We start from the raw sequence: 14,670 nt of genomic DNA, 5'->3' as shown, positions 1-14,670 counted from the left end.
AAGTTAACCGTGACACTTGTGATTGTCTGCTTATCTTACCATTTCTTGGCTCCCTTTTCTTTTTCTTTCTTGTCAGAGTGATGTCATATTTTATTTTGAATGAAGTGAGCACCATGGTCCACTATAACGTAACTACATTTAAGAGTCATGCACCTGACATGCACCTGACAGAACTGTGTCAGGTGGATGAGGTCTCCTGTTGTCACCGAAAACTTTCCACTGCTTTTTGTTCAGCTTTGTGGAGCCCCCTAGTGGCCTGGGGCTTGCATTGCCTGTTGGCGAGCTGTACCTCCAGCGCAGTGCCTAAAAACAAAATCACTTTAAATTCTCAAATATATGATTAATTGTCAACTTGCAGCTCTTTCTGCAGCTCTTGGTACGCTAAGTGATCATTTGGTCTCTATCCAGGTGCCAGCTTATCAAATACATGTATTTGATTTACGTTTTATGATATTAATATTAGTTTATAGGAAAGAAATATATATTAATCAGTTGAGAAAGTCATAGTCACTAGTTTACGGGTTTCCCCAATGTTTTCTGTGTGTTCTTTGTGTGTGCTTTTTATAATACAGAGTTGCTCTATAAGATAAGGACACAAGATGGAAGAATGAAGACCTGTTGGAGTTGAGAAATTTACACTTAATCAAATCAGATAGGACCAAATGAAATAAATGTAATAAACCTGGAGCTTTTGGAGCCCCTTTGTGTCTGGGGCCTTTAGTTAGTTGTCCACTTTGCCTCATTGATTATCCTTACCATCAAACGTCCAGCTGATAAATGGGAAACTTTGTCTTGCACTTTGACGTATTGAACTTCTCCAAGATTTTTCTGACTCTAAAATGCCGTTACCGCCTATAAACTTTTAATTCAATCACCATCCTTACACCCTTTCGCCTCCAAGTGCATTCAGAGCACAGCAAACACACACAAACATACACTGACAAGGCCTTTTGTTGCTCACTGTTAATTCCTTCCAGACTTCTCTAAGGAGTCATGGTAACTGCAGGCCACTCTATGATAATCACTCACTGACTGTGTTTGTTTGGTACTTTGCAAAAAAAAAAAAAAAAAGGTTACTTGAGGTTCATTTTGTCATAGTTTGTTAAGATACAGCAGCCAGTAGAGTTCCTAGCGGGATTCATCTGAATAAATTCACAGATTTTGTCATCCACTGCTGACAGCGAGCGCTTCTTCTCCTCCCAACCAGGTCATTGTTATTCGGTGTGAGTCTGTTATTCTGGCTTCCAGGTCATCAGATACAGTAGGAGTTTCGTACAGAACTCAAGAAAGATCTAAGCGCCTTTTTCTTAACCACTTCCTGAGATGTTCGCAGCTCACGAGTAAGAACAGACAAGCCACATCTGTTGGATATGCAAGTAAAAACGCTAAGAGCAGGATTGTGGGAGGATCGCAGCTGTCTACAATGTCAGAGAAGATCTGGGCTGTCGGAGTTTGTCACAGAAAATCATTTAGTTATGAAAACTTACACGACAGACTGACAAACAATATATAACTTGATTTATAACCAGTTTCTCGAAGATTTCAAGAACGAAACAGTTACATATTCATCATGAATTTTCTGTGGTGTCATGTAACTGGATTTCTTTACTTTTTTTAAATCCTGTTCCCATGAATATTAAAGAGGAACAATACTTGGTCGCTGAAAACAGATGGGTGTCCTTCCAGCTCTTAATCCGACCAAATGCTCACTCTCATTTGCCTCGAACAGTTTCCGACAATGGACAGGATAGGATAATGTATTATAGCAGGAAGGAAGTACTAACGCGATGAGGACGATGCATCTGAACACAGTTCACTAAAAGCTGCTGTCCATTTATGAAATGTTTGTCTTTCCGTCACGCCATTGGCACAGAGTTTGTGCAGCATGAATTATGGATCCAGCAGCCATGTTTCAGCACGGTTTGCCGGTTTATTGTTGACACAGAGCTGCAGTTCTGCTCTCACGCCGCCTGCACACTATCTGTGTAAACAAAGACCCTTTTGTGTGAAAAATGCTTGCATCCTCACATGTACTGTATGGCTTAGAATATGTCTGGGACAGTGTCGGCGTACAGTACGCTTAGGGAGCAGACTGAAATGAATTTATTTTTGTTTTTTCCAATGCGTGCAGATGCATTAATTTTGTAACTTCCTTTTTGTAACTCCTACGACCTTTATAGACGTGTGCTGTGGTTAAGACAAAGTTCAAGAGTCATTTGATATTCAAGATTCAAGTTGTGGTTATTGCCACTTCCGCAATATGTTAATAAACACATACTGAAATACTGTTTCTTGCTGTAACTACTGCTGCACTGCTCTACTACACTGCAACACAAAACATTTTTGCAAACAGAGGATGTACAAAATCTACAAGTAGACCTTTTAACTATACGGTGAATGTATACTTCTATTAATATACATGTGTACATAGTATATAAAAACTGTGCACTGTTTTTGATATTTACAACTTTACAGGATAAGAGATACCTATACAATGAATGAATTAATCCAATCCAGCCTTATTTATAAAGCACTTTAAAAACTGCCAAAGTGAACCAAAGTGCTGTAAAGAAGAATTAAATAAAATACATAAATTAAAAAAAAGAAATGAGTAAAATTAATGAATGAATGAATACTGTTATTGGTCTAGTCTAAGTGTAGATAAAAATGGAAAAACAAAATGAAAATAAAATAATAAAATGTGTCTCTGCAGTGCCAACTTGATCCACACTTGTTTCTCATGCCTATTTAAATGATCGCAGTTAATAATTCATGTTAATTTTGTTGTATTATTGTTCATTTGCCACCGACATTCTTCCGTTTACTCGTCACATATTTGCCTAATGCACAATTTTATCTGCACCCCCTCTACGGTACGACCTTCATTTCAAAGCAATCGTAAATTGTAGTAGATTAGTCCTCAACGAGTTGATAACGACCGCCCGAAATCGTAGTTTACAGAGTGCATTTGAAGGCAGCACCTGACGTCGCCTACGAGTTTGACGAATCGCGCACTAGCCGGGGCGCCTCCCACCCTCCGCGCGGAGCGGAGCCGCTAGAGTGGAGAGAGAGAGAGAGAGAGAGACGCGCGCGCGCACACACAGCGGAGTTCGGACCGTCTCTGCCCGTAGCTAGCTAACCCCGCAGCAAGGCCACTGCGGGAAGATGGCGACGGAAAAAACGAAACATGAAGGAAGAGTTAAAATTGGACATTACATCCTCGGAGACACCCTCGGAGTGGGCACATTCGGGAAGGTTAAAGGTACGTCCGACTTGTCTTGGCGTTTGTGCATCCTGCCAACTGAAAGATGGTGGCGGTGGGAGCTTTTAGCTTTAGCTTGCTAACGGCGGCTACCGTTAAAGCTAACCTGTCGCAACGCCAGGAAGGTAACAAACTTGTTGCCCCTGCTGTCGCTTCGACTTGTTCGCGACAAACGGTGCGTTTTCAGAGGCGCGACTGCATGTGCCCGAAACTACGACGCATTGCACGGTTTGTGATTTTAGCTTTAATTTCAGACACATATGTTTTGTTTAGCGTCGTTGAGGGCTAGCCTCGCTGCGAGCCACAAGTCGCTTGTCAAGACAGACACCGGGAAGTAAACCCTCTTCATTCACATTAATGAGGAGCTATCTTCCTTTTCGCCGCCTTAAAGCATAGTAAAAGAGAGCTCAATTTCTTTGCATTGCATTTAGTCGGAGTTTTATTTTCCACCTATTTGAAGAAGTAATGCTTTTATGAGGAGAGAGCTGGTTTAATCGAGCTGAATCTACGCCCTATGTATGATTAATAACCTATGTCACCATACACCTCGACTTGTATTAACGTGTATTTGACGGAAAATGCATTTTAGACTCGTGAAAAGTTATATATTTGCACACATTCGTATTCTGCTTCACTTTATAATACCTTTATAATACGTGTCACCTATAAATATACACTGATCAGGCATAACATTAAAACCACTGACAGGAGAAGTAAGACCATCTTGTGACAATGCAATGTTCTGCCGGGAAACCTTTGGACCTGGCATTCATTCATATGGATGTTACTCAGACATGTAGCACCCACCTAGACCAGACCAGACCAGGCACCCCCACCCCATAGCAATGACACTCGTTGATGGCAGCAGCCTGACACAAGCACACACACAGAAACAGTTTAGGAACAACTAAAAAAAACAAAAAAAAAACAGCACAAGGTGTTGACCTGACCTCCAAATTCACTAGATCCCAAACTCATCAAGTATCTGATCTGACCCAAAGCTCCCCCACTAACAACTTTCTGTTGCCCGACACCAAGGACACCCTCAGAAGGCCCATGCCCATTCTCTGATGAGTCACAACCAAGGGAGACCTACACAATAATAGGCATGTGGTCATAATGTTATGCCTGATTGCTGTATATACACTATAAATCCCAATAATTAAACTGTGCAGTCCCTCACTTTTAAAAAAAAACAGTCAGAACAACCATCAGCTCTGTTTACAGTCAGTTAATTCCCGGTGAGTCATCTCTCTGCCCTCAGTTTTTTGTTGATGTAGAATGGAAAAAGGAGTGTGATTATGCTCCTGATTACTGAAGACTTTAAAGCTGCTGTTCACTAAACATCCCATCTGCAATTGTGCCGTTTTCCCACCACTCATTCAGATGTTGGGATTAATTTTTTCTCTAAATGGAAGATGTGTTCGGACGAGGTCGGGGTTGTGTTGCTTATCCGTGCCGCACACGCTTCAACTGAAGGATTCCCTCTTTGATGTGACTCAAAACCTCTTGCGACACCCCTTTGAAATCGTCAGGCGAAACCACATCCACAAAATGAAAGGACCTTTTACACTAATTCTGAGAAAAGTACAGCACGACGTTTCCGTCCCTAAGCAAGAGTTAATGTTTTACTGTTGGCATTCACGACTGCTGTAATGTTCAGTTTAAAGAAAGGTGGTGATTCAACTTTGGAGGATGTAGTTTGTAGTGCTCCTAAACTATATTGAATTATACATAGATGTGTTTCTGTTATTTAGCCCCGCTCGCTAAAATGGGTTGTCACAATAACAAATATACGTGTTTGTACAAAACAGTATAATTTAATAGTGCTTCAAACCTCAGCCCCAAGATAAAAAATACACTTTAATCAACAGCTCGCTCACTTATTTTAAACAAATGTTGAATACCACAACCTTCATGTAAGATTTAATCAGACGGAGAGATCGCTCTGATTGGCTGTTCACCTTAAAGAACCAGTGCATGAGAAGAAAAAAACGAAAGTGACGGAACGTAAACAAAATTACGACGTATAAAGGGCACGCTGAATCTTCTCATCTAAACAGTTGAACGCACAAATATGTGAACATGATCATCTAGGACATATGTGTCAAACATACGGCCCGGGGGAGAAAACCGGCCCGCCTGAGGGTCCAATCTGGTCCGTGGGATGAATTTGTGAAGTGCAAAAATTACTTTCATTAAATGTATACATTTTCATAATGGTCTTCTTTGCACTAAAACAAAGGGAAACATTTATAGTTGTCGTTATTTATGGGTAAATACGCTATCGTGTTATTGGTCTGGCCCCTGAACTAAAATGAGTTTGACAGCCCTGATCTGGGATGAATAAAATGTAGACTATCTGATCATCGTCATTCTGGAGAGGCCTGCTCTGTGTCTCTGCGTAACAGTTTGTAGCTTGTCCTAGCTTCCTGGTCGACCAGCTATTAGTATTGCTTCTGGTTTCCCAGAAGTGTTATTGTCTTTTCACGCAGGCACGAAAAACACATTTTGCCAGCTGAACATCGACTGTTGTCTTCAAGTTCAACATTGTGTTCTAGCCAAAGGTGACGCGAGGTAACGTTACGATCGGCTTTCGGGACTGATGGTGGTTCTCTAATGTGGGCATGATGTGTCCGCACTTGTCTGTGTACTTTGTGTAACAGTGGAGCATGTGAAAGCTAAAGTTGGTGGGGAACAAAAAGGGACTGTCAATATGTCTAAAGTAGCGGCTGTAAATAAATCATAGGGATTACTCTGTGTCTGTTGTTTCTGCACTACCTCTAAGTGTGTAAACTTAGTCGATTTAAACAAGTTTAATTAAATATATATCTGGTATTAATCATGCACTCTCACCCTGTTTATCCCGCAGTGGGCCAACATGAGCTTACCAAGCACCAAGTGGCGGTGAAGATCTTGAACAGGCAGAAGATCCGCAGTTTGGACGTGGTGGGGAAGATTCGCCGGGAGATCCAGAACCTCAAGCTTTTCAGGCACCCTCACATAATTAAACTGTAAGTCCTAGATTACACTCTGCTCACTGCGCTGTAATCCCCCTGCCGCCACATTAATGCCACCCACTGAGCTATTTCCAGGCTTTAATAGTGTGTTTTAGAAATACATCCATCCAGGAGGATATCTGTCTGACCCAGTCTCCTCTCCCGTCAGCCCTCTCCCAGTTTTGTTTGTCCCTTCTGTTAGCCTTTTATCTTCAAAAAAAAAAGACCATTATCTTTGTCTTGCCTTACTGTTTCGACCTCTTAAATCAATATCTAAATGTGCATCTACTGTGCAATTACAATATAGTCAATTTGTGTGCAGTTTAGCAGAAAAGAAATGCCACTTTCAATCTCTGCTTGTGATCAGTTCTGTTTTAAAGTGTTTATGGCATTGCTGACAATATCTGCCCACGCCGAAGCAGATAGATCACTAGATTTGACATTTTGAATGAGTCATTGTTTAACTTTAGCGTCTGAACCGACTGTGACGGTCCACATCAGTTGGCTACCGTTACGCATCAACCAGCGATAGTGGCTGTTGCAAGGTTGGCTTTATTTAATAACTCGAACCGTGCCGTAGATGGGGAAAACCATGATGAAAGGGGCACTGGGCTAAAAATATTGTTAGAAAATTGCTGTGGTACTTCCTGCCTGGTATGCGAGTGTCCACAGGCTCAAAGCCACCAGTCGCAGGGTCATTAAACTGACCAGGAGGCGTGGTTAATTGCCTGAAATACCAGTTCCATGTCATGCATGCAGAAGAATGTAAACTGTGCCGTGAGTAGGAGAGAGGGCGAGAGATCCCATCTTTGACAGTGTGCACATACCAGTGGGCCAAAGGACGTAGCATTTGCTGTCAGGGCAGAATAAAACCAAATGGAGAAAAGTAATGTAAGACTGCTTCTTGTGTTTCATAGTAGCAATTGCGACACGTGAGATGTGAACATCTGCTGAAACTTGGTTAAACTCTCAGACACTATTTCTTTCTGTGGACTGCACCACAGTTATTATTGTCTTTGTTTTCAGACATGGCAGTTTTCTGATTAACTGCAGCTGGTAGACGTTTTCCACTGCTGTCATTACTTTGCCACTGGTTGTCAGTATTTTAAAACTTGTGAACTCCAAGCTGCATGTTTTGCATAGATTACAATGATTTGCTTTATGAAAATGAGCCTCATATACATGCTCTGCTTTGTGTTCACACAAACACATTTCATCTGATATTACTGGATTCCACTCTGACTGCGCAGTTCATTTCTAGTCTCAGCTGATTGCGCACATTCCCATTTATCTTTATATAAACGATGACATAATGCACTCTGTACAACTGCCTACTGCGGATAACCCACATGCTTTCACCTTTGTGTTCATTACTGTAGGTATCAGGTTATTAGCACCCCTACAGATATCTTCATGGTGATGGAGTATGTCTCAGGAGGAGAGCTCTTTGACTACATCTGCAAAAATGGAAAGGTAATAATACGCTCCAGCACTGGAAATCGTATCGTGTGTGTGCAGATGTACGGCATTTTCGTGTCACGCTTCGATCTTTTATACGTAGCAGATGTTGCGTGTTTTATTATTAGTGGGATCACAGCGGGGCTTGTAATTGTCGGCCAGTTTTTGGAGATACAGTAATCTCTGAACTGAGTGAACCACAAACCGACGACGACGGCTGGAAAAGATATCGAACGCAACGTGGAGCGGTGCTTAGTCAGCAGCGATGTGCTATCTGAGTCACAGAGGAGATCACACCTAATGGATGATTTCTGCTTTGACAGTTGGATGAAAAGGAGAGCCGTCGACTGTTCCAGCAGATTATTTCAGCAGTTGATTACTGCCACAGGCACATGGTGGTACACAGGGACCTCAAGCCAGAGAATGTGCTGCTTGATGCGCACATGAATGCCAAGATTGCAGACTTTGGTAAGTGTTTGTCAGTCAGTATTTTAATATGGTAATTTTGGACATTTTTGTGAGCGCACTATTGTGAACTATGAGTCGATGGCAGTTGTGTTTGTATCTTGTGAGCAAATCGCATCACAGACCGTCTAATGGGAGTTTAATTTTTAATCCTTAGTGAATGCATTTGTATTTTGTCTCTGCTCTGGGTTGTGTCTCTGTGACTCATTCTTCCTCTCGCTGCCAGCGGAAAAGGCACTTTCTCTTTCCTGTTAGCCCAAGGTTTAGCTGCAGTGACTGTACAACCTGGAATAAACAAGACATTGTAAAAACTTAGCTGACAATGACTAAAACATTCCTTCTTTGTGTGCATACCAACGTGTTCCACGAGTTATCGCAACAGAACCAGCACCATATCACACCACAATTTTTCATGAGGTTTTTGAGACATATTGTATGGCAAGTAAATAGCTTAACTTGAAATTAAAGTAAAAATGGCCAAAGTGGCATCAAAACAAATACATGTTTTATTTGGCATTAATATGTTTCCTCCTTAGGCTGCTATTTATATGCTATATAACAGCGTAAAATCCTGTGCAGGTTTGTCAAACATGATGTCAGACGGAGAGTTCCTGAGAACAAGTTGTGGTTCTCCAAACTATGCTGCTCCTGAGGTCATCTCAGGAAGGTAATGTTTATTATTATTCCATCTCTAGAAGCTAAGAAAGACGAAATCTATCATGGCATTAGCTGTTGGATAAACAAACCTTAATGAGACACTGCTTTCATGATTGTGCCTTTGTACTCAGGTTATACGCTGGTCCCGAGGTGGATATCTGGAGTAGTGGGGTCATTCTCTATGCCTTGTTGTGTGGGACGCTCCCCTTTGATGACGATCACGTGCCAACGCTCTTCAAGAAGATCTGCGATGGGATCTTTTTCACCCCGCAGTATCTGAACCCTTCAGTTATAAGCCTCCTTAAACACATGCTGCAGGTGGACCCAATGAAAAGAGCCACAATCAAAGAGATCCGGTAAGCCAGTCAAAACACCAAGCTTTTATTGTCAAGATTGTAGATCATATTATCTTTATGACAACAACTTAATACAAGTTTATCATCCTGTTGGTGTTGTTGCATTCATGGTCTGGTTTGTTTAGCTACTAAAACAGTTCCTCCCCACAGAGAGGATGAGTGGTTCAAACAGGACCTGCCCAAGTACTTGTTCCCCGAGGACCCCTCCTACAGCAACAACATGATTGACGACGAAGCCCTGAAGGAGGTATGTGAGAAATTTGAGTGCCCAGAGGAGGAGGTCCTAGCCTGCATCTATAGTCGCAATCATCAGGACCCGCTGGCCGTCGCCTACCATCTCATCATTGACAATCGCCGCATCATGAGCGAAGCCAAGGACTTCTACTTGGCGTCCAGCCCTCCCGACTCTTTTCTGGATGACCAGCACCTGACGTCGTCCGGTGCAGCCGTGGCGATCAAGCCCCACCCCGAGCGCGTACCCTTTCTGGTGGCGGAGACTCCCCCCAGGCCTCGCCACACACTGGATGAACTGAACCCCCAGAAGTCCAAGCACCAGGGTGTTAGAAGGGCCAAGTGGCACCTGGGCATCCGCAGTCAGAGCAGACCCAATGATATCATGTCAGAAGTGTGCCGCGCCATGAAACAGCTGGATTACGAGTGGAAGGTGAATACGCCTGACATAGTGCTTCATAAATTGTAGTTTAAAGTCACACATTTTAACAGTTACGATTTCTTTCCCATTCAAAACCCTTCCAGGTTGTGAATCCATATTATCTACGCGTGAGAAGGAAGAATCCTGTTACTGGGATGCAAACCAAGATGAGCCTTCAACTCTACCAGGTGGACAGTAGAACCTACCTCCTTGACTTCCGTAGCATAGATGGTAAGTTTTACCCACTCTTTTTTTTTTTTTTTTTGTAGGTTAGTAATACAATCTCTATTTGGGTCAAGACGAAGTGGCCACTGGGTTCCGATGTTCACACCTGTAGGGCAAAAACACACAGTGTATAAATGAAATCAACCACGAGGAGAGAGAATATCAGTAATCAGTTTTATAGAGTTGAATAAACAGCACAGTAGTATGTCTATGATATGAAGATGACATGTGCCAACAAATACCAGAAACACAACAAACCAAAGATGATAATACTGTTCTGTCTTGCACAAGTCTGCGGTTAGTTGTCTTGTTGAGACATAAATGTTATACTGTGGTGGCTGTGACCGTTACAAAACTTGATTTGATGGGATTAGACTTAGTGTTTTATACTGGTCACATTTTAAGACGTGTTTCTCAAACCCGTCTCATACCATTCACACTGTTTTGTCAACTTAATAAACTGTTATAGCAGCAGATATTCCTTTAAGCCGTCTGTGTCTACATGGTGTTTATCTGGATTCTGGTCCTGTAGTTTGCTGCCCCGGTGTTGACTTCATAAATGATTGACTCACTGTTAAGGGAAGTGTGTGTAGGTGCCTCAAAGGAAAATGTGAGATAAGAGTGCTGTTATGGGCCATTGATGTTGCAAAGGCACGCTGTATAAAGGGTATGAGGTTACAATTTGACTCCAGGCACCAGCCAGCTCAGCCCTCATGTTTACTTGTGGAGCTGTAGACTTTAAAGGAATGGAACATTGGCTGAATTAGACAATCAAAAGATGAACGACATTAATGCTCATTGTTTAGTTAGGCAGGAGCCAATAGCTTAGTTTATATGTTCCTTCAAGCCGACTGAAATTGTTCTGATCTGATAAGTATATGTATTTATATGCTCCAAAACATCAATCTGCTATAAATTTAACACTTTTTTCATTGTTCAGTACAATAAATGACAGACCCACGTCTTTAACATTGCAGACCACGTTCATTCCAGTCGAGTTCATCTTTTGAATTGCTTGTTTGAACAACAAATTTGTTTCTCCCTCCATGTTTCTGTCCCTCTTGGAAACTTGCAAGTTTAGGTGCCAATATTTGACTATTGAACATATTATTAGAGGTCTGCACCTCCCTCTCTCGATCTAATTTGTAAATGTGCTCCGTTTGCGGTGGCTACATGAAGCGCTTTATCCTGATTTGGCTTTTATTCTGATCATTAGCGGATTACTAGGGTCTAGTGCAGAAGTCGGGAGACTTTTTGGCTCAAGGGCCGCACTGGGTTTTAAAATCTGACAGGCAGGCTGGGTCAGTAGTTGTATATATTTATACATGCTTGACTGGCCAAATTACACAGCTTAATGGGCCTTATATGGCCCACAGGCCTTAGGTTGCCCACCCCAGTACTCAAAACTGCGAACACGGTTTTTATAGCCATTAATCTTGAATTAAATCAAAAAACAATTGCGTGTGAGTCCTTAGATAAATGCTAGTTCTGTCTTGTGCTCTTCAGATGATATGTTGGAGACAAAATCTGGAACTGCTACCCCTCTCCGGTCCGGATCTGTGGGCAACTACCGCACGACTATTAAGAACGATGTAGACGGGGCAGACGTTCCTGCTGCTTCTAGCACTGTGCCCCCCACCAAGGCCGCCGAAGGCTCCTTAGCTTCATCGCTGACCTCATCCATCGACTCAACGGGAGGGGGGGACACCGCGACCGTCCCTCGACCGGGAAGCCACACCATCGAGTTCTTTGAGATGTGTGCAAACCTTATTAAACTACTTGCACGATAGCTTGCAAAACAATCGCTAGCCTTTTTTCCTCTCCGAGTGTCTTGATAGCAATAAGCATGCAACCGATTCATGGCTCAGTTCGTCCTGGTTCAGGATGAAGTGATTGTCCCATGGCACTGATGCAGGTTGGTGTTCCCTAAGCGGAAGGGATGTATACTGAGCTGAGTGGGGATGTAAGGGGTTACTGAGAAAGACGAACGACAAGCTACGTAATTAGCGACGACAGAACAACATTTAGGAGGGGGGTTTACAATTTCCTAATCAGTTTAATAGCAAATGTCCACATCCCACCGATACATATACGCGCAAGTGATTACACTGAATTTTCTGTACTGTAGCCAGTGAGCACTGCTTTCCAGTACAGAGAACGAGATCACGTATTTGCCTGCAGAGAAGAAAGCCGCATGTCGAGGTTGGGAATTAATGTGGCGGTCATTGGATGCAGGACGCACTTTTGCACAATATTCTTTTATTTTCTGCTGCTCTTGTTTTTTTTTTTTTTTGGTTTTTTCTCTCTCAGTGGGGACCAGAGTAGTGGTGCAGGTGTATCGGGGGGTGGGGGCGCTGCACTGGCTATATAAGGAGGGTGGTCGTACCCATTATACATTCATTAGACTCTGAAGACGAGCAGTGACCCCTGTATTTCTGCCTTGTGTCAGGGACAAAAGAATGCTTCATCAGATTTATGTTAGGTTTTCTTTTTTTTTTCTTTTTTTTGTGGATCTGAATAGTCAAAGACTTAAATTTTCATGGTTTTGTCCTTGTTGTAAAAATTTGTTTGACTTTGTCTGTCCCCTACATTTTTATATATAAAGACGTGAATATATTTATCAGTGCGTTAAGTGGATGGAGTGTTGGTTCTAATGGAAATTGAATTTTTTTTTTCTTTGCATTAAGATCTATTGCTGGATGGTATATATTTTCCTTTTTTGTTTTTTTTTTTGTTTTTTTACTGTCTGGTTTTTAAATCAATATCACTGTTTGTTTCCTTCAATCACAGTTACTCTGATACTTGATTGTCTTTCCACGTAACTATAACCCGCTTTTACCATTTAAGAGATATTTTGCCATGACAGTCAAAAATCTATAAATATATCATTTTCAGTGTCGCATATAAAAATGACAAGTTGATTTTTGACTTTTTTTCGTTATATATTTTCTCTTTTTTAGATTAATGAATAGGATTTGAATATGATTACTGAGTGAAATGCCTTTTGCCTACTTAAATTCGTAAATGCCAATCCATCACACGTGTATAGGCCTCTGGACTCAATCTGAAAGTGAGTAGTAGCAATTACATGCAGTGCATGGACAGTGTTTGTTGGCAGGTGAATACATCCAAAATAATGTCATTTTTGGACATGTTTATGTTTTGATTTCCCATGCATTCCCTCAGAGGTTTGACCTTAAACAAAGGTTTACGCGTGTTTAAACCTGAAACAGACTTGTGAGCTTGGAATTATGAAGCCCTGTCGGGATGATGAGAGTTCTGTTGACAGGGAAGAAAAAAAAATATCAAGATGGCAAATGTGTGGCTGATTTATATTTGATAACAAAATGTCAGAACACTTGAAAGCTCACCAGGTCACAGATATGTCTTTAATTCCACGTTTCATGCGTTTCACTCCATTTTCTGTCCACGGTCTTAACGTTTTAAGTGGTGTCAGTTTGGCTGCCTTATGATTATCAGTACTGTTCTGTTTTTATGTCGGTGAAAGTTGGAATTCAGTGCTGGTCGGAAATTATTGGCACCTATTGCATTTTTAAGGGTTAAAATTCACTATTACTGTTGGTGAAGAATTGATCATTATTCACGCCGCAAACATTTTATCATCTGGTCATGTTGTTGCCAAACTATTGTAGACATCAGTAACTGCTACCGTCTTTATTAATGGCAATAGGAAAACCAAAGCAAACTTGTGAGGTAAATTGGCTCCGTCAGTCAAACCAGGATTTGCATGTTCTTACTGTAAAATCAGACACTTAAAGTTTGGTTTTATTTTTTTTCTCCACAGCTTTAAAAATCTGAAAGAAATCTCACTCATTTAAAAAATTTACATTTCAGAGATTTAATTCAGCAAAATTTGCTAAGAGTGACAATAATTGTGACCATTTCATTTCCCCTGTTGGAACAGGTTCGGAGTAAAATATTTTGTTGATATTTGACCTTTATGTCTCAGTTTTAGACTTATAGTGATCATGGTAAGGACACACACCCTATGGTCTTGGAAAGCTGTTGTAAAACTAAACATTCGTAGGTGCAGTTCTGAGTACAAAAGCTTGTCATGGTTAACATGATGGGTTTTGTCAGATAATAAATGAATGTGTGCAAAAACGTGAACTTTTTGCCTTGGAATGGTGTCTAAGTGGACTGTTCAGTCCAGGATTTGCTTGAACTGCTTCAAATAAAGATTTATTTTTGTTTGGTGTGTAAGGGGACCCTACCAGATTGACCAGTGTAAATTTGAATTGACAGTGTTGAATCATTTGTATACACAACTGCCTAATAAACTGCTGAATTGCACAAAGTTCTGCTGAAGTTTGTATGTGTATAGTGTTTTGACTAATTTTACTTACTACATCTTAATTAACTTTATATATTAATCAAGGAATATCAAACTGCAAGGAGAAAGGATGGCACTGTTATTCTAAGATCATGCTGACGTTTAAGGCCGAGACCATTTTGGAAGAATATTTTTTTGCAATGTGGCAATGAAAAAATATTTTAGGTTAAATATTTAAACATTTTTATTTATTTTTTTCAAAATAATAATGATTTTTATTGGAAAATAATACGCCTTACGTC

The 14,670-nt window shown here is 41.2% G+C and overlaps 1 protein-coding gene across 1 annotated transcript; it reads left to right on the top strand.

The window, feature by feature from the left end:
* Nucleotides 1-3,085: 3,085 nt before the first annotated feature.
* prkaa1 (protein kinase, AMP-activated, alpha 1 catalytic subunit) lies at nucleotides 3,086-14,386 on the top strand. The gene is made up of 9 exons (XM_084572326.1): nucleotides 3,086-3,262; nucleotides 6,135-6,276; nucleotides 7,641-7,734; nucleotides 8,043-8,187; nucleotides 8,764-8,851; nucleotides 8,973-9,197; nucleotides 9,348-9,861; nucleotides 9,954-10,080; nucleotides 11,581-14,386. The coding sequence occupies exons 1-9, from the start codon at nucleotides 3,166-3,168 to the stop codon at nucleotides 11,862-11,864; spliced, it is 1,716 nt and encodes a 571-aa protein (XP_084428452.1). The 5' UTR covers nucleotides 3,086-3,165; the 3' UTR covers nucleotides 11,865-14,386.
* Nucleotides 14,387-14,670: the final 284 nt, after the last annotated feature.

This window comes from Chelon labrosus, assembly GCF_963514085.1.
Source record: "Chelon labrosus genome assembly, chromosome: 22".
Taxonomy (NCBI): domain Eukaryota; kingdom Metazoa; phylum Chordata; class Actinopteri; order Mugiliformes; family Mugilidae; genus Chelon; species Chelon labrosus.
The sequence above is the reverse complement of the archived record's forward strand: the minus strand, read 5'-3'. Positions and strand labels throughout refer to the sequence as shown.

Bases quoted from the DNA above. Each gene is read 5' to 3' on its own strand.
- prkaa1 (XM_084572326.1), top strand. From the start codon at position 3,166: ATGGCGACGGAAAAAACGAAACATGAAGGAAGAGTTAAAATTGGACAT. The intron at 8,852-8,972 runs GTAATGTTTATT...CTTTGTACTCAG, and splicing joins CCTGAGGTCATCTCAGGAAG to GTTATACGCTGGTCCCGAGG. The intron at 9,198-9,347 runs GTAAGCCAGTCA...TCCTCCCCACAG, and splicing joins GCCACAATCAAAGAGATCCG to AGAGGATGAGTGGTTCAAAC.